Raw genomic sequence first — 27,917 nt, forward strand, 5'->3', positions numbered from 1 at the left:
ATGAAATTTCTGTTGTCATTTCTCAGTTAACGCTGAGTTGTTAAACCGTAAAGTAGTGTTGCCTCAAACAACGCTTACGCGCCAAAAACGAAAATACAGTCAAAACGAAAGTTGCCATAGAAACTGTCAACAGCCAACCAAACACATCAATCCATACATGCGAACTTGTACATGGATATCTCATGTAGACACAAACAAAGAAAAAACATTCCTTTTAATTAATTTATGGGAAGTAATGAGCTCGTACGTGAATCTCGATTCGAAAGCGGAACTAAAATTCTAAATAGGTCTGCCAAAAGTTTGATAGCCTTAGAGAAACAAGGAATTTGCACACAATAAGGACTGCTGGTCTTATTTGGAAAATACCAAAGCATTATTTAAACACAAAGTATCAGCGTTGTCCACCATTGTTGGGAAGTTCATCGTGTGTCATCATTAAACTTTTATGATAGGAAAATGGCCCAGGCAATAAGTAACGCCTTGAACAATGACACTGAGGTAAGTCACATTCAAAATTGTAACTGTAACGCCAAAATATGGTTCCATGCGGATGAACACCAATAAACTCCATTGCCTGATAATGACAATACCAACATACATACATAAAGCTTCATTTGCCGTACTCCAAAAGTTGATTCACTTGAGAGTTTAAATCACTCCAACGTATACAAATTGTACTCGAATGTATTCACATACATAATAATACAGCATGTATTTTCTTAGTAATTGCAAAATAAAACAGTTTTTATGCGGTTAACATTTTTATTTTCGGTTTGCGAAATCTTGCTGAAGAAAGAAACAAAATTTAACAGTGGCGTAACTACGTTTACTTTGTAACGGGGATAAAGGCCTTTTTGAAAATGGCAACCAAAATACCATTGCCAGTGATATCAAAGTGAAACCTTGGTCACAGCTTTCAATAGGAGCACTCAAAGAAATGTGTTAGTAAAAACATCAAATCATCTGCTATGCAGGCCGGAGCGGAAGTGAAAACTTAAGAACTTGGAACGGAGCGGTTTCCGAAACAAAAACCACTCCGCTCTGACCAAAAAAATTTTAGATATACATACAAATTTTTGGTTTACGAACTTATTATTTTGGCGAATTGGAACAAACATTTAGGACTATTAAGTAAACACGAGATAACTTTAAAGTTAACGTTTGTTAAGTCGTTATCGAAAACTTATTTATATTAGAGAACCGATTTCTACCAATTTTAAAAGATTTCTTCTTAAGTCAAAATATGTTTTAGGTGGACAGACAGACGGACTTGGGCTCGTATACTTACTATGGTGTAATATAGTAATTTACCAGTAAGGAGGGGCAAAAGTCGGGCGGTGGCGATTGTATAGTACCCTACACCTACTCTATAGCACCATGTGGGAGCTGTATCCAATTCTGAACCAATTTTAATGGACCTCGGCGAGCAAATCACAAATCACAACCGATTTCGAGCAAACTTCTCAGATAATGTGGTACTCGTTAAGCAAAGCGTTGTGCAAAGCTCTGGCAAGATTGGTCAAACAATGCGCTTGCATAGGGCTCATAGGGTGAAAATCTGGCGATCTACGAGAGAGAATTAATTTCTCCCTCGAATAAAATCCTCCAATTCTGATGGGGAGAGGACATTTTTGGGAGAGGAAATTTCGAATTTTCGAAAACAGCTGTTTTGTTTCAGCTGTTTCATTTTGGCCAAACATTTGACTATTATTTTTTGGAAAAAGAACATAAAATGAAAAAATAAGCAAAAAGAATTTATTAAGGTTGCTAAAGAAGTTTACCAACATGATCAGTGTTGCTTTTGTAAAGTTTGTTTTAAGTTTTTCATTTTAATAGTGCACAATTATGGCCTACAGCTTGCCACCATATTTCTGTGTTGTGAAAAGAACTTTTCGTCTTCATCCAACAATCGTTGGCTACATTAGAAGCTTCCAGTAGTCTGATAGACAGATCAATTGTGTCCTGTTGTCCCTGGTTGCATGCCGGTCACACATCCTGCATGTTGGCGTTTTCCCTTGCAAAAAGGAGTTAAGGTGGCTGAATCGCAATATAGAGGTTTGCTTCTACTTCGTCGTCATAAATGCTGTGTTGGTCTGCCTGATACGCCGTTTTATCTCTATCGACATCGACAATTCCGGGCGGCGGCCGCTTTTCTTAGTGGTTGGGACGGCTGCTGGACATAGTGCTGCCAAAAAGGGACTTATGGATTTATTCTTACTCCTGTGGAGTAAATGCTGCCAAATGTGGCGCCAAGTATCTTTGAATAATTATCCACGAACATTCCATTAAGGAACAGAAGAAGAACAGAAGACTTTTTGCACATCTTTGAGTGCCCCCCGATTGTACTTTAAGCTCAATGATTAGGGACCTCTTTTAAGTATCCGACTCGAAACAAAGTGCCGATAAAATTGAAAAACTTAAGCAAATCTTCTATGATGGGTGAATGACATTTAAACCGGGAGAACCTAAAAAATTTGTACTTGATTTTGATGAAAAAGTGAAAACTAATTTTCATACATTTTGAATGTTTCGTAAATAATAAGTAGTGGTACAATTTTTTCAAAAAAAAAACATTAAACTTCACAATTTTTATCCTAGCTCCCTTTTATTTGTTTGGGGGAATTTTCCCCAAGTTTTACCGCCTCATTCTCCCATTTAAATCAATTACAAATAGCTACTTTTTTCCCTGGGAGATATTTCCCTTTTTCGAAGTTTGTTTAGAATCAGGGAAAAGGGATTAGGAAATAAACTCACAGTAAATTGTTATTCAGAATAGGGGAAAAGGGAGTAGGGAATAAATTCCCAGGGAATTGTTATTTAGAATAGGGCTGTGAGAGTCATAAGAAAATCATTCCTGCAAAATTTCGAGAGAATCGAAATTTTGTAGGAAGAGTTTCTCAAAATCGGACGAAAATATATATGGGAGCTATATCCAAATCTGAACCGATTTCTATGAAATGACGGGAGTCATAAAAAAATCCTTCCTGCCAAATTACGAGAAAATCGGTTAACAAATGACCATAGTATTGGAGTATTACTGCAAATCGGATGAACATATATATGGGAGCTATATCCAAATCTATGAAACGACGGGAGTCATAAAAAATCCTTCCTGCCAAATTACGATAAAATCGGTTAACAAATGACCATATTATTGGAGCATTACTGCAAATCGGACGAACATATATATGGGAGCTATATCCAAATCTGAACCAATTTTTTCCAATTTCAATAGGATTTAAAGACGATCGGATGAAAATTGCGACCTGTAGTTTGTACACAAATTAACATGGCCAGACAGACAGACGGACAGACATACAGACAGACAGACGGGTCTATCTCTCTTCCTTTTGGGTGTTACGAACTAATTCATAATAAGTTATAATACCCTGTACCACGGTAGTGCTGTAGGGTATAGTAATTACCGAACTGTATAACAGTAGTGGTGAATGTTATAGTTGCGTAATTCGGACAGAGGTTCAACTCGAATTATAACAAGTAAAAATGTTTTGGGTTCGGCCGGGCCATTTACATTCAGTTTAAGGGGGAAAAGGAAAGTAAATGTAAATGCTAATTGCAAATTTGCCCATGAACATTCCATTAAAGAAACAGGGGTAAATGAAAAGGAAAGTGTCATTTTTTATTGATGTGAGTTTTTCCGTTGGCTACTTGTTGGGGATGATTTTGTTATAGAAATCACATTTATGGGGGGCCATTAATTTGGATGTTTTGGAAAAATTGCAACGTACACATAATAATTTTCAGAAACGCCAGATTTCGGAGATGGGTGTTGCGATTTTAGCGAAATTTTGTTTGCTCTGTTATAGTAACCTACAAACAAAAATTTGGTATCCAAATTTCGGATGGGGTACCAAGAGGGGGCGCCCCACCCCAAAACCTACCAAATATATGTATAAATATACACCAATCACGACAATATGGGACTCAAATGAAAGGTATTTTAGATTAGAAAACGTATCTGATATCAAATTGTCGGACCAAGTGTTTAGGGGACCACCCCAATCCCCAAAACACCCCTAAATCGGACATATTTACCGACCATGGTATTTAAAGGTATTTGCGAGTAAAATACGAACCTGATATCCAAATTTGGGACAAAGTTTCTGGGGGTCAACCCTTTTCCCAAAACACCCTTTAAACAGGACTTATTTACTGACCATGAACGATGACCAATACGAATCTGATATCCAGCCTCCCATCCCCGGGAACATACCCCAAAGAAGACAAATTTACGACCACAGCATGAAGTAAAGCCGAATCTGTTATCAATGTTGTCTATGGGGCCACCCCAACCCCATAACACTACCCAAATAGGAAGTTTCTGACCATTGCAATATGAGGCTCAAATAAGAGGTATTTTAAAGTAGAACACGAATCTGATATATATTTTCAACGCCCATCCCCCAAAACACCCTCCAAACCGGTCATGTTTGTCGACTATGGAAAAATGGTGCTCAAATGAAGGGTATTTGGCAGTAGACCATGAATCTGACATTAACATTCGGGACCAAGTGTCTAGGGGACGTTGAACCACCATAACAACACCCAAGTAGGGCGTATTTGCTCACCAAGGCAATTTGGGTCTTCAAGACAGTGGAGCTCGATATTCATAGTTTTAAGGGCCCATACCTTAAACCGGACATATTTGCTGGCTTTTTCAATAAGGGGTTTAAGTGAATGGTATTTGAGATTAGAAAACGAATTTGATATCCAATTTTAAGGCTATTGGCAATATGGGGTTCAAATATATGAGAAGAGAGCATGATGCTGATATATTTTCAGGGCTTAGTGTTTAAGGGACCACCCCACTCCCCAAAACACCCCTAAATGGGGCATATTTACCGACCATGTCAATGTGGGACTCAAATGAAAGGTATTGGGAAGTAGAGTAAGAAATTGATACCCACATTCGGAACCCATTTTCTGGGGTCTACCCCTTTCCCAAAATACCCCACAAACAGGAATTATTTACTGACCATCGCAATATGGGGCTCAAATAAAAGTATTTGGGAGTAGAATACGAATTTGATATCCAAATTTAGTACCATGTATTTTAGGCATCACCCCTTCCCCAAAACACTCCCCAAAGGGTAAACATTTTTCGACCATGCCAATATTTGGCTCAAATGAAAGGTATTTGAGATTAGAAAACGAATATGATAACCAATTTTGAGGCCATGTGTTTGGGGGACGCTTCATCCTGTAAATTCCCCTCAAAACCAATGGCAATATGGGGTTTAAATAAATGGTATTTGAGAGAAGAACGCGATGCTGATATTTTTTCAGGGCAAGTGAATGCAGGACCACCTCACCCCGGAAAACACCCCTAAATCAGACATTATGAGAATATCGGGCTGAAATAAAGTATTTTAAGAATGGAGTTCACCTTACATCCAAACTTAAATTCGTAGACCAATAAAGATAATATGGGATTCAGATAAAGGCACTTATATTGTTAAACTGTTTGTCAAGCGATATACTATTTTCGTAGCATGGTACTTCACTAAAAGCTCTCTAATTGTCGAAAATAAAAATTCCAAGGAAAATTTTGTTCCATATAAAGTAAAAGAGGGCGCAGCGGAGCGGGCCCGGTCCATCTAGTTATTGAATACAATACAACGTGTCTTTCAAGAAGAGCTCTTTGAACACGGAGAAGAACGAGGAAACCTGAACAAAGAACTTGGTCCAGTTTCAAGCACCATCAAGAAGAAGCAACGTGGCAATTGTTGATGCACCATTAAATGAGCAGAGTCGTATACTCCTTGTTGTTGCTTTGTTAAACATTATATTGGGTTGCCCAAAAAGTAATTGCGGATTTTTTAAAAGAAAGTAAATGCATTTGTAATAAAACTTAGAATGAACTTTAATCAAATATACTTTTTTTACACTTTTTTTCTAAAGCAAGCTAAAAGTAACAGCTGATAACTGACAGAAGAAAGAATGCATTTACAGAGTCACAAGCTGTGAAAAAATTTGTCAACGCCGACTATATGAAAAATCCGCAATTACTTTTTGGGCAACCCAATATTACTTTGTCTTCCTATACTTTGGGTCTATACAAAACTTACACGCATAATATAAACATAGCAACCATAGGCTTTAAATAACTTTTGTAGTTCAATTGTTATATATATTTTTTATTAAGTTGTTATAACAAACTTCGAGAATCAACAATAGTTTTAAATTTTTTTTCCAAAGAATTTTTTGAGAAGGAAAATATTTTTTCTGGGTTGTACCAGACATTTTCCGTAAATTTATACGGATATTTTGTGTTGCGTGTTGCCTCTCAATGCTATCCCAGAGAAGACGAAGATGGGCCCATGTTTCCACAATAGAGAGATTTCGATATCTGACGAAGGTAAAATACTTAGGAGTGGTCTTGAACAGGAAACTGAATTAGAGTTGCCACATTCAGAAAAGTACCGAGAAGGCTCACTGATGTTGGACACTATGTAGAGGGGCCTTAGGCTCAAAATGGGGTCTGAATCTGAGGATAGTCCATTGGCTTCAGGGTTTGGTGAACTGCCATTTAGAAAAAGTGCAGCGTAAGGATAATATAACAGGTTAATGCAGACCAGAAAAGTGCTGTCAATAAACTTGGGTAACCCGTGTCGGGTTGCAAAATTGCAAGTTTGCCCCTGTTCCTTATGCAAATTTGCAACCCGAAGTCTTTCGGGTCGACGTAGTCTGAGTTAAGCGCATGGGCGACGAGCACTGTGGAGCAGCGATACGGACAAAAAAAATCCTATGGGGAGATCCGAATCGTGAGTACACTACGCTATTACTGAAAGGATATAAAAAGGAGGTCAGTATAGCTCTCGGTATCATAACGGGACACATAGGACTATGATCTCACTTATGCAAAATCGGTGCGTCAAATGATAGCATATGCTGGGCATATTGGGAGGTCACCATATTTGACAAGAATGCACCATATTTGACAAGAATGGGTAGGTGTCTACTAGAACACACTGTGCCAAATTTCATCGAATTTGGGTAATAAATGAATCTTTTATGGCATCAATACCCTATATCGGGAGATTGGGTGGTCGTTCTAAGGCAGCTATATACAAATATAGTCCGATCAGAACCGCACTTCACAGAAATGAACAGGAGTCTACCAGAACTCACTGTGCTAAATTTCATCGAAATCGGATGGAAAATTACTAATTTATTGCCTCCAGACTTTATGTCTGGAGATCGGTCTATATAGCGGCTATATATAACTAAAATCCGATTTTATGAGATTAGAAGATCAGGTTTATATACAAAGAAGACGAAATCATCAAACATTTTTTGAGAAAAGTTTTTATACCCAGGATATCTGCAAAATTATAAATACTCAGCTTTTGTGTATAAATGGGTAAATATTAGGGTGTTTACCCAATTTACCGGGTAAATACCTTTTGGGTATTTACCCATCGCCCATCTCTAGTCATAATTCGATAAAAAATGCATAATTTATGTCCCCATAGGACCTATATAAAAGCACAAATAGAGACCGATCTGAACCATACACGACGCGGATGTCGAAAAGCCTAACATAAGTCAAAGTGTAAAATTTCAGTGAAATCGGACAATAAATACGCCTGTTAATAGGTCAAGACCTTAAATCGAGAGATCGATCTATATGGCAGCTACATCCAAACCTGGACCGATCTGGGCCAAATTGAAAAACGATGTGGAAGGGCCTAACATAACTCACTGTCCCAAATTTTGGTAATATCGGACAATATGTGCGCCTTTTATGGGGCCAAAACCTTAAATCGGGGGATCGGTCTATATGGCAGCTATATCCAAATCTGGACCGATCTCGGCCATATGGCAGAAAGATGTCTAGAGGCCTAACACAACTCACTGTCCATAATTTCGGCGACATCGGACGATAAATGCACCTTTTATGGGCCAAAAATCTTAAATCGAGAGATCGGTCTATATGGCAACTATATCTAAATCTGGACCAATTTCGGCCATATTGCAGAAAGATGTCAAGGGGCCTAACACAACTTACTGTCCCGAATTTCGGCGACATCGGCAATAAATGCGCCTTTAATGGGCTCAATATCTCTATTTTTAAAGACTGTAGGGTGATTTCAACAGGACATGGCTAGATCGTCTTAGATTTTTACGACGATCAAGAATATACACTTTATAGGGTCGGAAATGGATATTTCGATGTGTTGCAAATGTAATGACAAAATGAATATACCTCCACGCTTCTGTGGTGGTTATAAAAATAGTGAAAAACTGTGTAAACAATTTCATTTGTGGTACTCAATAAAGATATTGAGTGGAAATTTGGCATTCATTAAAAGCGTGAACGAATCGTTTTTCAACTTTGGCCAGCATGATAAAAAAAGGAATTTTCGTAGCATTCGCGTTGCATTTTCGTTTTAAATAAATAACAATTGTTAGCAAATATAGCTCTTTCACTTTTATTTCTCGTGATAACGCAAATAAAACAATTTCCCAAAATAATGCTGGTGGTAAAAGATAGACAATGATCGATCGCAATACCTACCTTTAAATGGAATAAATTTTATTTTAGTCATTAGTAGGCAAAATTTCCTAAATTCATGCAACAGGAAATAATTTTTGAGAAAGAAAAAACCCAAAAAGTCATCACCCTAATGTCCACAATGGCATGGGGTGGATTAACATCCGCATCCTCTTTTCAAACTAACTCTAACCTAAAAAATGCTTATCTGAATTGACTAAGACATTTAGATTAGGGCGCTGGTTTAACTGTTATGAGCGGGGAAATCCGGTTGCATGGACGTTAATTCTGATATACCATAGAGATACACCGGCATCTGTTAGTGTATTATAAACTCCAATACCGTAGAAAGATAAGATAAAACTGCTATTGTTCAATATTTCGTTTTTTGATTTGGGAACAGGAATAATTTTAGCATGTTTCCAAGAAGTGGAAAGATGGTAGAAAACAGTATAGTGCTAATAAAGTAGGTAAACGATCCATTTAATGATTTAAACTGTGGAAGCCACCGTAGCGAGCATGTACGCCTATGACGCTGAACGCCTGGGTTCGAATCCTGGCGAGAACATCAGAAAAAATTTTCAGCGGTGGTTTTCCCCTCCCAATGCTGGCAACATTTGTGAGGTACTACGCCATGTAAAACTTCTCTCCAAAGAGGTGTCGCACTGCGGCACGCCGTTCGCACTCGGCTATAAAAAGGAGGCCCCTTATCATTGAGCTTTTACTTGAATCGGGATTGCACTCATTGATATATGAGAAGTTTGCCCCTGTTCCTTGGCGGAATGTTCATGGGCAAAATTTGCCTATGCATCAGAAGTTGAACATTTCCTCACCAAGAGTTTAGTAGAAAGAAGGATATGGTATATTCCCGAAAATTTTGTTGAGTCCGTCCTCGGCACCGTTATAATCTTTTCAATGTTGTCGTTGTTAAATGTTTTACCTACAAAATAATGATCTAAGGCCTTCGAAAAGGACCCATAATATGCCGTTTTTAAACATTACTATATAATAATTATTCACATCGATTAAATGAACATACATAGACAATTTTTGCCTACATATATGGGAATCGCAAATTGAGAAATAGATGTATGCCAGTGTGTAAAATATAATATATACATAGTTTTTTTATAGTGTTTAGCAACTGATGTACCACATGTAGAATTCTCATGCCCCTTACCCATATAATTTAATTTAATTACCCTATTATTTTTAACTGTAAAATAAAAAAAGTTACATTACCTAAATGTGTACGAGTATTTCCAATGCCGATGTCGAATTGAAATACTAACAAGTATTGGTAAATATAACATGAACACCAAATTCAAATTGTGTGCTTTCCAAACGCTAACTCAATGGACCATTGCAAAATGATGAAAATCACGAATTACTAAAGCACAAACAATAAAATACTGTATAAGAAATTTTCATGATTTTTTAACTAACACAATCATACCCAACCCAATCCAGAGATTACGTAAAATCCACATAAACGAAAGAGAAAAGTAACTGTTGGATGAAGAAATATTAAACATTAAAGTCGATTCTCGATTTTTATACCCTACACCACTACTGTGCTACAAGGTATTATAACTTAGTGCATTTGTTTATAAAACCCAAAAGAAAGAGAGTTAGACCCATTGATAAGTATACCGATCGACTCAAAATCACTTTCTGATTCGATTTAGCTATGCCCGTCTGTCCATGTTAATTTGTGTACAAACTACAGGTCGCAATTTTCATCCGAATCATCCAAATTTGGTTCATGTTCTTCGGCCTAGAGACGAAGCATATTGAAATTGGAAAAAATCGGTTCAGATTTATATATAGTTTCAATATATATGTTCGTCCGATTTGCTGTTATAATGCAATAAAATGGTCGTTTGTTAACCGATTCTCCCGAAATTTGGCAGGAAAGATTTTCTAATAACTCTCGACATTATAGGTGAATTTCATAGAAATCGGTCCATGTGTAGCTCTCTTATATATATATATATATATATATATATATATATATATATATATATATATATATATATATATATATATATATATATATAAATATTTATAGCCCGATTTTCACTCCTAGAGCCACTGCAAGCGCATTTATTGACCAATTTTCCCAAAACTTTGTACAACGCTTTCCTCGACGACTTCCACAATATCTACAAAATTTAGTCGAATTGGTTCAGATAGATATAGCTCCCGAATGGCAGCTATCTCGAAATTTGGCAGCAAGGATTTTCTAATGACTCTTATTACTCATTACATTACTGGCGAATTTCATAGAAATTGGTTCAGATTTAGATATAGCTCTTATATATATATCGCTCGATTTTCACTCGTAGAGCCACTGCAAGCGCATTTATTGACCAATCTTCCCAAAACTTTGTACAACGCTTTCCTCGACGACTTCCAAGTCCAAATCGGTTCAGATTTAGATATAACTTCAATAGATATGTTCGTCCGATTTGCTGTTATAATGCAATAAAATGGTCATTTGTTAACCAATTCTCTCGAAATTTGGCAGGAAGGATTTTCTAATGATTTGCGGCATTATAGGCGAATTTCATAGAAATCGGTCCAGATTTATATATAGCTCTTATATATATCGCCCGATTTTCTGACCTAGAGCCACTTCAAGCGCATTTATTGACCAATCTTCTCTAAATTTCTCTACAACGCTTTCCTCGACGTCTTCCACAATATCTATAAAGTTTGCTCGAAATCGTTGCAGATTAAAATATATAGCTCGCTTGTGTTCGTCCGATTTTGAGAAATATTGCAATAATGTGCTCATTTGTTAACCGATTGTCTTGAAATTCGGCTGGAAAGATTTTCTAATGACTCTCGGTGATATTACCGGTGATTTTCATAGAAATCGGTTCAGATTTAGTTATAGCTCCCATTTATATGTTCGTCAGATTTGCAATAATGTTGTCATTTGTCCACCGTATTTATTACAGTTTTTACATATTTGGTCGAAATTTGATACGGATTGTTTAATAACCCATCTGAAAACATCCGCCGAGGTCCATCAGAATGGTTCAGAATTAGATATAGCTCCCAGGTGTAGCGTATTATAAAGTCGGCACCGCCCCACTTTTGGCTGTCCGTACTGGTTTTCTTTAAAATTGTTTATATTATCTCTAAGTAGAGTATGGCATATAACTTAACGATTGCTTACAATTTTTATAGCCACCACCGTAGGACAGGGGGTATATTCATTTAGTCATTCCGTTTGCAACACATCGACCAATTTCCGACCCTAAAATGTATATATATTTCGGATCGTTGTAAAATTCTAAGACGATTTAACGATGTCCGTGTGTCTCACCGTCCGTCTGTTGTAATCACTCTACAGCCTCCAAAAATTGAGATATTGAAATTTGGCACAGATACGTCTTTTTGATGCACGCTGGTTAAGTTCTTAAACAGGTCAAATCGGACCATATTTGGATATAGCTGCTTTATGGACCGATCTGCCGATAAAGGGCCTAATGCCCATAAATACTTAATTTTTTATCCGATTTCGCCCTGCCGAACTTAATGCCTTACTTCTTTTTATTAAATACTATGAAGGGACATCTTTTATTCGCTATTTTGTACCAGTTATAATCGTATATCGTTAAAATATAAGGAACCTATTTTTTCCCGATTCCGAACAGAGTACCACAGAGCGAGGTATAGAAGTTTTAGATGTCTAAATGCCATGCAATGTCTCATACTTCACAAATGTCGCCAGCATTTGCCATGGGATAACCATCGCTGAGGAAGGATTATTTGACGTTCTCACCGTTATTATTAAAACAAGTAAGGACGGGCTAAATTCGGGCGAAGACGACCTTTTAATACCCTACACCACATTGCGTATGCAGACTAAGTCATCGAAATTAAAATTTGCTTAAATTTTAAATGTAGAATTTTGACCAAAATCCGTTAGTATTCGGAGTCACAGGGGAAATAGTTATGCAAAATTTTTATAAGAGAAAAATAAATGTTTTTGCAAAGATTCTTAAAGTGAAAATAGGGAGATACATTTATATGTCTGTATCTAAATTTGAATGAAAGGAGGCCACCGTAGCGCAGAGGTTAGCATGTGCGCCTATGACGCCGAACGCCCGGTTTCGAAACCATTAGAAAAAAATTTCAGCGGTAGTTTTCCCCTCCTATTGCTGGCAACATATGTGAGGTACTATGCCATGTAAAACTGCTCTCCAAAGAGGTGTCGCACTGCGGCACGCCGTTCCGACTCGGCTATAAAAAGGACGCCCCTTGTCATTGAGCTTAAACTTGAATCGGACTGCACTAATTGATATGTGAGATGTTTGCCCCTGTTCCTTAGTGAAATGTTCATGGGCAAAATTTGCATTTGCATCTAAATCTGAACAGATTTCTATGAAATTATCCAGTGATCTAACAATTCACAAGAAAATCCTTTCTGCCAAATTTGATTAGGATCGGTTAACATATGACCAAACTTTTGGCGTATTAGTCAAAATTGGACGAAAATGTGGGAGCTTTTTCTAAATTTGAACCGATTTCAACCCAAATCGGTGCACGTAGTGAAAGTCATAAAAGAAGACATTGCTCAAATGTTTGAGTTAATCTGCTATAGAAATATGCCGGCAGAGGCTCTTAAGGAGAAAATCGAGTGAAACATATATATATGGCAGCTATATCTAAATCTGATCTGATTTCTGTGAAATTCAACGGCAATGATGGAAGTTATAAGTGAAAAATTTTTTTACCAAATTTGAAAATAATCTGATAAAAATTGCCATATGTAGTTTGCACACAAATTAACATGCATATACGGACAAACGGACAAAGCTAAATTGATTCTGAGTCGATCTGTATACTTACAGACAAATGCAGTAAGTTATAATACCCTGTACCACAGTGATGGTGTAGGGTAAAAAGTCATTCTATGAACTTGAATGCGATTCATCGTGGAATGTATATATTGGGTTGCCTAAAATGTAATTGCGGATTTTTTAAAAGAAAGTAAATGCATTTTTAATAAAACTTTGAATGAAATTTAATCAAATATATAATTGCCATTTTGTTCGATAACCTTTTGCCATCTTCCTGGCAAATTTAGTATTCCACGCTCATAGAACTTCTGGCCTTTATCTGCAAAAAACTGAACCAAGTGCGATTTTATAGCCTCATCATTGCCGAAAGTTTTACCATTTAAGGAGTTCTGCAAAGATCGAAATCTGATGGTGCAAGGTCAGGGCTATATGGTGGATGCATCAAAAGTTCCCAGCCAAGCTTACTCAGTTTTTGGCGAGTGACCAAAGATGTGTGCGGTCTAGCGTTGTCCTGGTGGAATATGGCACCTTTACGATTGACCAATTTTGGTCGCTTCTCCTTGATGGCTGTATTCTATTTGTCCAATTGTTGACAGTAAAGATCCGAATTAATCGTTTGGTTCCTTGGAAGCAGCTCAAAATATACCACACCCTTCCAATACCACCAAACAGACAGCATAACCTTCTTTTGGTGGATATCAGGCTTTGAAGTGGTTTGAGCTGGTTCACCATGCTTGGACCATGATCGTTTTCGACTAACGTTGTTGTAAACAATCCATTTTTCATCTCCAGTTATGATTCGTTTTAAAAACGGATCGAATTCATTGCGTTTAAGGTGTATATCACAAGCGTTGATTCGGTTTGTTAAATGAATTTCTTTTAATACATGTGGTACCCATATTAAAATTGACGCCAAACAAACAAATGTTAACAAAATTTCGTGCACTTTTTTTCTAAAGCAAGCTAAAAGTAACAGCTGATAACTGACAGAAGAAAGAATGCAATTACAGAGTCACAAGCCGTTGAAAAAATTCGTCAACGCCGACTATATTACTACTATATTACCGAAAATTACTTTTTGGGCAACCCAATTTAATTAGGCCTGGCCGAACTTACCGTTCTTTTACTTATTTCACCAATACTGTGGTGCAAGGTATTATAACTTGGCGCATTTGTTTGTAGCACCCAGATGAAAGAGAGCTAGGGTTATTGATAAGTATACCGATCTACTCAAAATCACTTCCTGGATCGATTTAGCTATGTCCGTCAATCTAAGAGAGCTGAACTGATTTGAAAACAAGTAAAAACGTGCTAAGTTCGGCGGGGCCGAATCTTGGGAACCCACCACCATGGATTCTGCTAAAATCTTATACAAAATAAATTTAGTTGACGGGCATGATTTTCTTCTACATACCAAACTTCTGTCAAACCAGCAAAAACCGGACGAGAGACCGGTTTACGTGGGAGCTATATCAGGTAATAGACTGATTTGGACCGTATTTGGCATAGTTGTTGGAAGTCGTAACAGAACACCGCATGGAAAATTTCATCCAAATCGGACAAAAATTGCGGCTTGTTAGGACTCAAGAAGTCAAATCAGGAGATCATTTTATATGGAAGCTATATCAGGTTATAGACCGACTCACACCGTAAATGGCACATTTGTTGGAAGTCGTAACAGACCACTACAGGCAAAATTTCAGCCAAGTCGGATAAGAATTCCGGCTTGTAAGGGCTTAAGAAATCAAATCGGCGAATCGGTTTATATGGGAGCTATATCAGGTTAAAGACCGATTTAGATCTTACTTGGCACAGTTGTTGCAAGCCAAAACAGAACACTACGTACAAAATGTTAGCCAAATCGGATAAAAATTGCGACATCCAGGGACTCAAAAAATTAAATCGGGGGATCGGTTTATATGGGAGCTATAACCAAATCTGAACCGATGTGGCCCATTTGCAGTCCCCAACGACCTACATCAATATTAAGTATCTGTGCAAAATTTCAAGCGGCTGGCTTAACGCATTCGATCGCTATCGTGATTTCGACAGAAGATCGAACGGACATTGCTAGATCGATTCAGAACGTTGAGACGATCAAGAATATATATACTTTATGGGATCGTAGACGAAAATTTCGAGGTGTTACAAGCGGAATGACTTAACTAGTTGGGGGTATACTATGGTGGTGGGTATAAAAAAAAACTTGCCTGTGGGTACAATAGCTTTGTTTGCAGACACATATTTTTCTCCGGCAACATTCAATAACATAGCGCTCGTTATCTCCTTCAACCATGCGATAGCAAATAACATCTTCTGATAAAATAAGTTCTTTTGTCAATTTTTTTTTCTCATAATTATTCGACATATGAAGGTATTACTTGCCCAATTTTTGAATTGTAACATGCTGACATTTTTTTCTATTTATCAAAAAAAAAAAAAAAAATTGGTCACCTGATGAAAATAGTAAAATTTTTTGTTATATGGTTAATAATTTTGCTTTCTCTGTCTACATATATAGAAAAAATGTAGTGCACTATGGTAATATTCATTCTGATTTAGGTGCATTTGAAACCGAGATAATTGTTGTGCTTTATTTCAGTACTGAATACACAAGTTGTGACAAAAAACTCAAAAAATGTATCCAGTGCAAGTCTGTTTGTTTGACTTTAGGTGATAACAGCGCTCTCCAGCCTGCCAAAATAATACGAGAAAAAAAGTAAAAACAATTGTAAAATTTATAAATAAGATTTGCAAAACATATGGCCGGGCCGAACTTTGGATACCCACCACCTCGGTTATATATGTAAAACACCTTTCGTCAAAATCTGGTGAAAAATGCATACCTTATGCCCCATAGCAGCTACATGGAAATATGGTCCGATTTGGACCAAATACTAATAAGTACAAGTCATCAATTGTGTATAAAAAAATATTGATCTTTTTAAAGCTATATCTAAAAATAAACCGATCTGAACCATATACGACATAGATGTCGGAAAGCTTAACATAAGTCACTGTGTCAAATTTCAGTGAAATCGGACTATAAATGCGTCTTTTATGGGGCCAAGACTTTAAATCGAGAAAAATTTCGAAGAGCCTAACACAACTCACTGTCCCAAATTTCGGCGAAATCGGACAATAAATGCGCCTTTTATGGGCTCAAAACCTTAAAGCGAGAGATCGGTCTACATGGCAGATATATCCAAATTGGGACCGATATGGACCAAATTAAAGAGGAATGTCACTGTCTCAAATTTCGAACTCGGACAATAAATGAGCCTTTTATGGGCTCAAGACCTTAAATCGAGAGATCGGTCTATATGGCAGCTATATCCAAATCTGGACTGATCTGTGCCATATTGCAGAAGTATGTCGAGGGGCTTAACTTAAAATGCTTACTAAGCGGCTTGGTTTATTCGGTTTAGTTTTCCCCTCCTAATGGCTTGTATATGTTCTTTTTTTCACGGTTGAAACCCCATGTTTTTGACAATTACATTTAAACAATAACATTTTTAGAAAAATTTTGTCATAAGTAATGAGGGAATGTCCAACCAAATGAAATCAACGAGTTTTTATATACACAAAATAGGATGGGGGTATACTTATCCAGTCATCCCGTTTGTAACACCTCGAAATATTGATCTAGGACCCCATAAATTATATATTCTGGATCGTCTCGAAATTCTGATTCGAACTAGCCATGTCCGTCCGTCCGTCTGTCTGTCGAAATCACGATAGCTCACGAACTCGTAGAGCTAAAATTGCAAATTTTGCGCATGAACATTTCACTAAGGAACAGGGGCAATCTTTTCAAATATCAATGAATGCAATCCGATTCAAGTTTTATGCTCAACGATAAGGGGCCTCCTTTTTATAGCCGAGTCAGAACCGCGTGCCGCAGAACGACACCTCTTTGGAGAGAAGTTTTACATGGCATAGTACCTCACAAATGTTGCCAGCATTAGGAGGTGAAAACCACAGCTGAAAATTTTTTCTGATGGTCGCGCGAGGATTCGAACCCAGGCGTCCTTCGTCGTAGACGGACATGCTAACCTCCGCGCTACAGTGGCCTCCTCCGTAGAGCCAGCTGCTTGAAATTTTGCACAGATACTTAATATTGATGTAGGTCGTTGGGGATTGAAAATGGGTCATATCGGTTCAGATTTGGATATAGCTCCCATATTAACCGATCCCCCGATTTGACTTTTTGAGCCCCTGAATGCCGCAATGTTTGTCCGATTTCGACAAAGTAATCTGTTCTGACTTTCAGCAACTGTGCTAAGTACGGTCCAAATCGGTCAATAACCTGATATAGCTCCCATATAAACCGATCTCCCGATTTGACTTCCAGGGCCCCAGGAAGCCGCAATTTTTGTCCGATTTGGTTGAAATTTCGCACTTCCAACAACTTTGCTAAGTACGGTCCAAGTCGGTTTATAACCGGATATATATCCCATATAAACCGATCTCCCGATTTGAATTCTTGAGCCCCTGGAAGCCGCAATTTTCATCCGATTTGTCTGAAATTTTGTACATGGTGTTCTGTTATGACTCCCAACTGTGCTAAATACGGTTCAAATTGGACAAGAACATGATATAGCTCCCATATAAACCGATCTCCCGATTTGAGATCGTAAGCCCCTAAAAGCCGAGTTTTTTTCCGTTTTTTTTGGCTAAAATTTTGCACAAAGTATTCTGTTATGACTCTCAACAACTGCGCCAAGTACGGTCCAATTGGGTCTATAACTAGATATAGCTCCCATATTTTAGCAGAATCCATGGTGGTGGGTTTCAAAGATTCGGCCCGGCTGATCACTGTGGTTCACGCAACGTTTGACGCCTATGAGGACACCGATTCTTTTAGCCAAAGGTTATATCATTCCAACCTTGTTATACGGATGTGAATTATTTTCTGGCTACGATGCAGCAAGCAGCTTGCGAGACTATGAACTTTTCTATCCTTTCCAGGTGTACTGGAAACTGTGGGTATGCCTCTGGCGACATGTAAGCTAAGTTTTCAGGACCAGGCCAGAAGGACAACGAATGATAGATGGTCACAAAGAGGCGGCTATGAGCATTTCAAAACTATGTGGCCTAATCTAGACTTGAAGAGGTCTACCGCTTTGCTGTCATTGGCTAAAACAGACGTCTTAGTCATTGTGTCCGTCATGACAGGTCACTGTCTAATCGGAAAACATGCTGACAGACTAAATGGTGCTAGCAACAACTTTTGCAGAAGCTGTGGGGACATCGAAGAAGAAGAGACTATAGAACACCGTCTGTGTTTGTGTTCCTCACTAGCAGTCAGAAGGAATTCCACTTTAGGTTCTTATTACTTTGAGAACCTCTCTGATTTAGCGGATGTGAACATTCGCAAGTTGTTGGGCTTTATAAATCGATCTGAATGGTTTAACAGTAGGAACTTGAAGGCATCTTCCTTCTTCTGTTCCTGTGATATATCACAATGGAGAAAAACGTGTAAGTGAGTCTTATGGCAGACTGCCACTTAAGCCTAACCTAACCATGCCATGTAAAAACTTCTCACCAAAGAGGTGTCACACTGCAGCATGCCGTTCGGACACTGCTATCAAATGGAGGCCTATCATTAGACAGCACTCATTGATATGTCAGAAGTTTACCTGTGTTCCTTAATGGAATGTTCATGGGCAAATTTTCAGTTTTATAAATACAGTAGACTCTCGGAAATTTGAACTGTCCTAAAATTCGAACAGACCTGGTTCTATATTCCGCACAGTATTTTTTATTAAACGGGCTTTTTTCGTTTTTTGGATTGTAGTAAACAGATTATAAAACACATTTAAACGATCTATCGCTCTAAAATTTTAAATATGAGGTTCTAATTTCTGGAAGTTTTCATAGTTTGCACAGCAAAATTGTTTCTTTACGAGTTTTTTCCTAGTTTTCTTTTCGCGGTATCTCTTTTTAGGCAAACAAAGGGTAAAAGAAAAGGATTGCTATGCTATTGGAGTTGTATCAAGCTATGGTCTGATTCGGATCATAATTAAAATGTATATTTGAGATCATAGTAGACGTCATTGTGTAAAATTTCAGCCAATTTGAATAAGAATTGAGCCCTTTAGGGGCTCAAGAAGTAAAATAGGAGATCGGTTTATATGGGAGCTGTATCAGGCTATAGACCGATTCAGACCAAAATTTCAGCTAAATTGGTTAATAATTGCGCCCTCTAGAGGCTCAAGAGGCTCATATTTGGCACAGTTATTGGAAGTCATAACGAAACACGTCGTGCAAAATTTCAGCTAAATCGGATAAGAATTGCGCCCTTTAGAGGCTCAAGAAGTCAAGATACCAGATCGGTTTATATGTCAGCTATATCAGGTTACGGACCGACCTAAACCATATTTGGCACAGTTATTGGAAGTCATAACAAAACACGTCATGCAAAATCATTTCATTTTGGCTAAATTGGATAAGAATTGCGCCTTCTAGTGGCTCAAGAAGTCAAGATCCACGATAGGTTTATATGGCAGCTATATCAAAACATGGACCGATATGGCCCATTTACAATCCCAACCGACCTACACTAATAAGAAGTATTCATGCAAAATTTCAAGCAGCTAGCTTTACTCCTTCGAAAGTTAGCGTGCTTCCGACAGACAGACGGACGACTTAAAATGTCAGGGGGAAATGAAGATGTTTTTGCTGGCAAATTTGACAATGATGAAGAGGGCTCACATGACAGTGACCATTAATATTAATTAGGAAGCCATTCAATGGCTAAAATCTCATGACTCATTATCTAGTAAGCATATGTCCAACCTATTGAATACTCATTACGATATCGTTATACGTATGCGCAGTATGAATAAACAAAACAAGTAAAATGGCATTAAGTTTGGCCGGGCTGAACTTGGGATACCCACCCCTCCTCGAATCTATATATTAACCACATTTCGTCATACTATGGTGGAAAATGCATCATTTATGAAACCTAGCAGCTATATCTTAATATAGTCCGATCTCCACCATATTCAGAAAGTCTATGTAAGGGTCTAACACAACTCTTGGTACTATATTCATGGGTTACAAAATGCATTTTTTATGGGCCTTGGAATTTAAATCGGGAGATCGGTATATGCATATCCAAATATCGATCAATCTTAACCATATAGTGCAAGTATGTCAAAGAGCTTGAAAGGGGCCGAATTACCGCATATGAGTTCGAGTGCACTTTCGTATCGAATGAAATTTCACCACGTATTTTTTAAAGAATGTTTATCCACTTTTATATACATTTTAATGTAAATTTGTATACCCACCTCTAAAGGATGGGGGTATATTCGTTCTGTCATTCCGTTTGCAACATATCGAAATATCCATTTTCGACCCTATAAAGTATATATATTTTTGATCAGTGTAAAAATCTAAGACGATCAAGCCATGTCCGCCCGTCTGTCTGTTGAAATCACGCTACAGTCTTTAAAAATAGAGATACTGAGCTGAAACATTTATTATCCAATTTTGCTGAAATTTGGGACAGTGAGTTGTGTTAGGCCCCTTGACATCCTCCTCCAATTTGGCCCAGATTGATTCGGATTTGGATATAGCTGCCATATAGACCGATCCGCCGATTTAGGGTCTTAGGCCTATAAAAGCCACATTTATTATCCGATTTCGCTGAAATTTGGGATAGTGAGTTGCGTTGGGCCCTTCGACTTCTTTTTCTAATTTGGCCCATATCGGTCCAGATTTGGATATAGCTACCATACAGACCGATTTCCGATTTATTGTCCGATTTCTCCAAAATTTGGGACAGTGAGTTAGATTAAGCCCCTCGACACACTTCTGCAATATGCCACAGATCGGTTGTCATATAGACCGAACTCTCGATTTAAGGTTTTGAGCCCATAAAAGGCGCATTTATTGTTCGATTTCGCCGAAATTTGGGACAGTGAGTTGTGTTAGGACCTTCGACAACCTTCTCCAATTTGGCCCAGATCGGTCCAGATTTGAATATAGCTGCCATATAGACCGATCTCTCGATTTATGGTTTTGAGCCCATAAAAGGCGCATTTATTGTCCGATGTCGCCGAAATTTGGGACATTGAGTTGTGTTGGGCCCTTTGATATTCTTCTTCAATTTGGCTCAGATCGGTATAGATTTGGATACAGCTGCCATATAAACCATTCTCAAGATTTAAGGTTTTGGGCCCATAAAAGACGCATTTATTAACCGATGTCGCCGAAATTTGGGACAATGAGTTAAGTTAAGCCGCTTCACATAATTTTGAAATATGGCACAGATCGGTCCAGATTTGGATATAGCTGCCATATAGACGGATCTCTCTATTTAAGGTTTTGGCCCCAAAAAAAAGGCGCATTTATTGTCCGATGTCGTCGAAATTTGTGACAGTGAGTTGTGTTGAGCCCTTTGAAATTCTTCTTCAATTTGGCTCAGATCGGTCAAGATTTGGATACAGCTGCCATATAGACCGATCTCTCGATTTAAGGTTTTGGGCCCATAAAAGGCGCATTTATTGTCCGATTTAGCCGAAATTTGGGACAGTGAGTTGTGTTAAGCTCTTCTACATTTTTCTGCACCTTGACCCAAATCGGTCCAGATTTGGATAATGCTGCCATATAGACCAATATCTCGATTTAAAAGCCCCATAATAAGCTACTAAAAAGACCAATATTTTGTTATATAGAATTGAACAGTGACTTGGTCTTATTAATATTTGGCCAAATCAGAACATATTTCGTTATAGCATTTATGGGGCATAAGATGTGCATATTTCACCGGATTTTGACGAAAGGTGTGTTACACATATACCCGAGGTGGTGGGTATCCAAAGTTCGGCCCGAACTTAACGCCTTTTTACTTGTTTTTTATAAATTATGATCGATTTAGTCACGTTTAGTTTTTTTAGTTTTGATTCTTTGGCTAGTTTTTACTCCTAAAATCGTACAAATGGGGAAAAATCTTAAATTTTGGGCCAACTTTTGTCTGTGTATGGAATATTATTATCTTTAGAATTCAATACTAAAATATTGTAGTTACTCATTTCTGTCACACAAAAAGAGATTTTGAGTGTAAAATTAAGGACAGAAATAAATAAAGGATACAACAAACTAAAGACTTTTTCTTTATCGAAGGATTTTTATAATGAACAGTTCTATAGAGGAAATCTGTCAAATAAACCTATTTCAAGTCAACTTTAAGTTTTGTGAATACCGGTGTAAATGTTTCCTTAAAAATTCAACATCTTTAAACTAATGTGGTTATATTTGGTTCAAATCTTTAAAGTTAGGTTAGTTTTGGTTGATAAGAGGGTGCAGAAATTAGTTGTTTTCAATACCCCTCCCCTAAGTTGGTTCATGTCTGGGATTATGTCTCCACCTAAGTGCCGGTATCTGTTAGGCGCGAAAGCCGGGCAATGACAAAGGAAATGCTCCAACGTCTCAACACCTTCCCTTTCTTTAAAGTTAGAACGGCAATTTTTTTGTGTTTACTCTGATAGCATTAAAAATGTATTCGTATTCTTTGAATAAGCAAAAAACAGGTTAAAATTTTAGATTTGTCAGTGAGTCATGCGTGCTGTTGTGGTAAAAGTGAATTGTTTAAAATGATAATTTGCTTAATTTATTATTAACATAAATAGATTGCTATGATGATACGATTTCAATATATTGCAAATGGAAATGAAAATGGGCCATATCGGTCCATATTTAGATATAACTCCCATAGAAACCGATCTCCTGGTTGTTCTTCTTGAGCCTCTAGAGAGCATAATTCTTATCCGATTTGTCTGAAATTTTGCATTGTGACTTTTTCTATGACCTCCAATATAAGTGTTGAATATCACCAGAATCGGTTCATAATTTGATATAGCTCCCATGTAAACCGATCTCCCGATATTAATTCTTGAGCCCCTATAAGGTGCAATTCCTATCCGAATTGACTGAAGTTTTGTACAATGGCATCTACTATGGTTTCCAACATCCAAGCCAGGTATGGTGACAATCAGTTCATAACCTGATAAAGCTCCAATAGCATAGAAATTCTTATCTATTAACCTTGGTTAAGATATCGGGGAAAAAACTTATTTTCTTTCATGTTAGGTATACAGGTTAGGTATACTGTGAGCAACATTCTTCTAATACATTTATTTTAGCTCTCAAGGGATTTATTAAAGTCGTCTTTTAAGTTCTTTTTTTTTTTAAAAAAGGTTAAATACTCTTTTAAAATGGGTTTGTGATTGATCAAAATTTTTATAAAAAAATATTCGCTATGAAATTCTAACATGACCAAACTCTGACTGATGTTTTATTAATACACACAATATATATTTCTTTTGCTGTAAAATCTGATCTATTCGGCAGGGATGCGGAAGAGTCCAATACACTTCAAATGCAAATTTTCCCATGTACATTTCATTAAGGAACTGGGGCAAACTTCTGACTTATCAATGAGTGCTGTCCGACACAAGTTAAAGCTCAATAATAAGTTGCCTAATTTTTATAGCCTAGTCCGAACGGCGTGCCGTGGTGCGTCACCTCATTGGGGAGAAGTTTTTACATATGGTATGGCAGCCATACCATTTTTATACCCACCACCGAAGGATGGTGGGTCATTTTGTCATTCCGTTTGCAACACATTGAAATATCCATTTCCGGCCCTATAAAGTGTATATATTCTTGATCAGCGTAAAAATCTACGACGATCTAGCCAAGTCCGTCCGTCTGTCCGACTGTCTGTTGAGATCACGCTACAGTCTTTAAAAATAGAGATATTGAGCTGAAACATTAATTATCCGATTTTGCTGAAATTTGGGACATTGAGTTGTGTTAGGCCCTTCGACATCCTCCTTCAATTTGGCCCAGATCGGTTCAGATTTGGATATAACTGCCATATAGACCGATCCGCAGATTTAGGGTATTAGGCCCATAAAAGCCACATTTACTATCCGATTTTGCTGAAATTTGGGATAGTGAGTTGCCTTAGGCCATTCGACTTCTTTTTTTAATTTGGATATAGCTACCATATAGACCGAACTCTCGATTTAAGATTTTGGGCCCATAAAAGGCGTATTTCTTTTCCGATTTCGCCGAAATTTCGAAAGTGAGTTGTGTTAAGCCCTTCGACATCCTTCTCCAATTTGGCCCCGATCGGTACAGATTTGGATATAGCTGCCATATAGACCGATCTCTCGTTTTAAGGTTTTAAGCCCATAAAAGGCGCATTTATTGTCCGATTTCGCCGACATTTGGGACAATGAGTTGTGTTAGGACCTTCGACGACCTTCTCCAATTTGGCTCAGATCGGTCCAGATTTGAATATAGCTGCCATATAGACCGATCTCTCCATTTAAGGTTTAGGGCCCATAAAAGACGCATTTATTTTTCGATGTCGCCGAAATTTGGGACAGGGAATTGTGTAAAGCCGTTCGAAATTCGTCTTCAGTTTGGCTCAGATTGGTCCAGATTTGGATATAGCTGCCATATAGACCGATCTCCCGATTTAAGGTTTGTCCGATTTCGCCGAAATTTGGGACAGTGAGTTGTGTTAGGCTTTTCGACATTTTTCTGCAACTTGACCCAATTCGGTCTAGATTTGGATAAAGCTGCCATATAGACCGATATCTCTATTTAAAGTCTTGGCCCCATAAAAGGAGCATTTATAATCCGATTTCACTGAAATTTGCCACAGTGACTTATGTTAGGCTTTTCGACATCCGTGTATATCTGTATATGGTTCAGATCGGTTTATTTTTAGATATAGCTATTTGTTATATATTGTATATATTTTGTTAAACACAATTGAACAGTGTCTTGTACTTATTAGTATTTGGTCGAAATCGGAACATATTTCGATATAGCTGCTATGGGGCACAAGGTATGCATTTTTCACCGGATTTTGATGAAAGGTGGTTTACATATATACCCGAGTTGGGGGGTATCCAAAGTTCGGCCCGGCCGAACTACGCCTTTTTACTTGTCTTTTTTTTTTAAATAGCATAGGTCCTCACAAATGGCGCCAGCATTTGGAGGGGATGGCCACCGCCGAAATTTTTTTTCTGTTGTTCTCGCCAGTATTCGAACCCAGGTCGGCGTAATGGGCGGATATGCCAACCTCTGCGATACGGTGGCTTCCAATACAACTCACTGTGCCAAATTTCATCGGGTTAAAAATACGGCGTTTATGAGGCAAAGAAGTCATAATCTGGAGATCGATCTATATCGAGATATGATCCGCTATAGTCCATCTACTACCTATGGTAGAAAATTTATCCGTACACAGTTTCAGCTGCAAATGCAAATTTTGCCCATGAACATTCTACTAAGGAACTGGGGCAAACTTCTCACATATCAATGAGTGCAGTCCGATTCAATTTTTAAGTTCAATGATAAGGGGCCTCCTTTTTATAGCCGAGTCCGAACGGTGTGCCGCAGTGCGACACTTCTTTGGAGAGAAGTTTTACGTGGCACAGTACCTCACAAATGTTGCCAGCATTAGGAGCGGAAAACCACCGCTGAAATTTTTTTTCTGATGGGCTCGCCAGGATTGGAACCCAGGCGTTAAGCGCCATAGGCGGACATGCTAACCTCCGTGCTACGGTAGCCACAGTTTCAGCTGAATAGCCTAATTTTTTAAGACTGTAGCATAATTTGAACAAAACGAAGGGATATGGCTAGAACGTATAGGAATGTTAGGAGGATCAATAGTATATATATAAATATATATATATATATATATATATATTTATATGTACTTTATATGTACTTTATAGAGACGTTATTGGTAGGGGGTATAAAAAGGGTAAAATAGAGCCAACTTTAATTTATGTAGAATGTTACAAACACACAACTTTACAAATTGTTAGTAAACATTTAAACAGTTTTGAAACATTGAGTGTTTGTCGCATTTTCCAAAAAACTAACTAATCTGTAATCTGTGAATGTGAGCAAGCAAATATAGTGTACAATTTGACAATAGCTTTCATTACCAAAAAAATTAAAATTTTTTAACATAATGTCCTTGAAAATCCTTGTATTGAGGAAAAATACAAATCATATGATTTTGAATACATATGTTTTTTTTTTTGCTTTTTTTTAACCAGATGAAAGCAATGGATGCCAACAGATATGCCACAAAGAAAACCATTGCCCAAGGCATGCTGGACATTGCCCTCTTGACGGCGAATGCTTCACAACTCAAGTACATACTCCAAGTGGGCGAGCAGCATCAGTTCTACAAATTAATGCTGATTTTGATCAGTCTCTCTATAATACTGCAGGTAAGTTTTGGACGCCAACTTGTCTGTCTGTATGTCTGTTTGTAAGTATGTGTATACCAGCATATGTATATGTATATTATGTATGTCTATTGCCTCAGATCCTGTCCGGTATCCTAAGCTTATCGTTGAGCCTGATGCGCGACTGCCGAATGCACTTGCCACAATTCCATGAATCGGCAAACTTTATCAATCACATTCGCACGGGATTTGCGTTTATTGTGACGATGATAAATTTATTCATATCGGCCTTCGATTCGCGCCTACCACCATCGCAGGGAGATTTTCTAAATGGACTCAATTGATCTGCATACATATGTACATATGGATATGTATGTATATGTTATAGAACCCCACTATCTTCCCCAAAAATTTTCATCTAAATATGTTTTCTCAATTTTGCGCAGCTTTTGGTGGGCATATTGTTTGTGATCATTGGAAGTCTGAATATAAATCGCAAACAGGATCAGACAGCCGCCATTATATTGAACGATATAATCATGGTTATCGTCTTTGTCATATCAGTCATAAATGTGGTCATATCCGGGTTTGGAATAGAATACTCATCGCAACCATTGAGGCTTTTGGATCAACATCAGAAGCAGCCCTAAAGTCGACATTAAAAATATTATTTTTAAATCATTATGCTAAATATAAAAATGTACATATATATTGATGTATCTACATACACACATACATACATATCGTATTCTAATATTAATCTTAAAGTTACAATAAAAGGTAACGTCATTGTTACTAAAACTTTTCACATCAAAATACCATGTTTTTTACTCTTTCCTCCCAGATTGGTGCCGGTCTACTGCTGATGGTTCTGTCTGTGATAAGCATTCACAAGGGAAAAATGGAAAGAACCGTAGCTGATGCCTTGAATCATGTCATAAATGGATTAATTTTCCTCTCTGTATTTTGTGATATAATTAAAATGAATTTCGGCCTTGATCCCGCAGTGCCCGCTCTGCAGAAAGATGTTGAAGTGTTACAACGAAATAATTAAATGAGTCTCTTACAAAGTAGATTTGTTTTATTTACCCAATAAGCGGATTTTCTCGTTTATTTTGTATGGAGAAAATGTTTACTAAGCGGCTAGTGCGAATTATAGGTCTGTTCGCGTACTTTTCCAGTAAAAATTTGGAGGTAAAAATTTGCAGGAGAGTAAGAATCGTTTTACTCTCTTTAAAAAATTTGCAAGCAAAATTACGCGATCAACTTCTAGTGAAAATTTGCAGAACAGCTGATTTTTGTTTTGGTTGGTTTTTATACCCACCACCGAAGGATGGGGGTACA

General features: G+C 37.6%; 1 protein-coding gene across 3 annotated transcripts; it reads left to right on the forward strand.

Annotated features, from left to right (window-relative positions):
• The first annotated feature begins 10 nt into the window (after positions 1–10).
• LOC106086854 (ninjurin-1) lies at positions 11–27,643 on the forward strand. Of its 3 annotated transcripts, XM_013251665.2 has the most exons (4): positions 12–498; positions 26,439–26,615; positions 26,714–26,944; positions 27,020–27,108. In XM_013251665.2, exons 1-3 carry the CDS (start codon positions 457–459, stop codon positions 26,915–26,917), a joined length of 423 nt encoding a protein of 140 aa, XP_013107119.1. In that variant the 5' UTR covers positions 12–456; the 3' UTR covers positions 26,918–26,944; positions 27,020–27,108. The 3 variants fall into 3 exon arrangements, with proteins under 3 accessions (XP_013107118.2, XP_013107119.1, XP_013107120.1); XM_013251664.2 differs by lacking the exons at positions 26,714–26,944; positions 27,020–27,108 and adding an exon at positions 27,418–27,643 and having other exon boundaries at positions 11–498; XM_013251666.2 differs by lacking the exon at positions 26,714–26,944 and having other exon boundaries at positions 15–498; positions 27,020–27,389.
• Positions 27,644–27,917: the final 274 nt, after the last annotated feature.

Source organism: Stomoxys calcitrans, chromosome 2 (genome assembly GCF_963082655.1).
Source record: "Stomoxys calcitrans chromosome 2, idStoCalc2.1, whole genome shotgun sequence".
NCBI lineage: Eukaryota > Metazoa > Arthropoda > Insecta > Diptera > Muscidae > Stomoxys > Stomoxys calcitrans.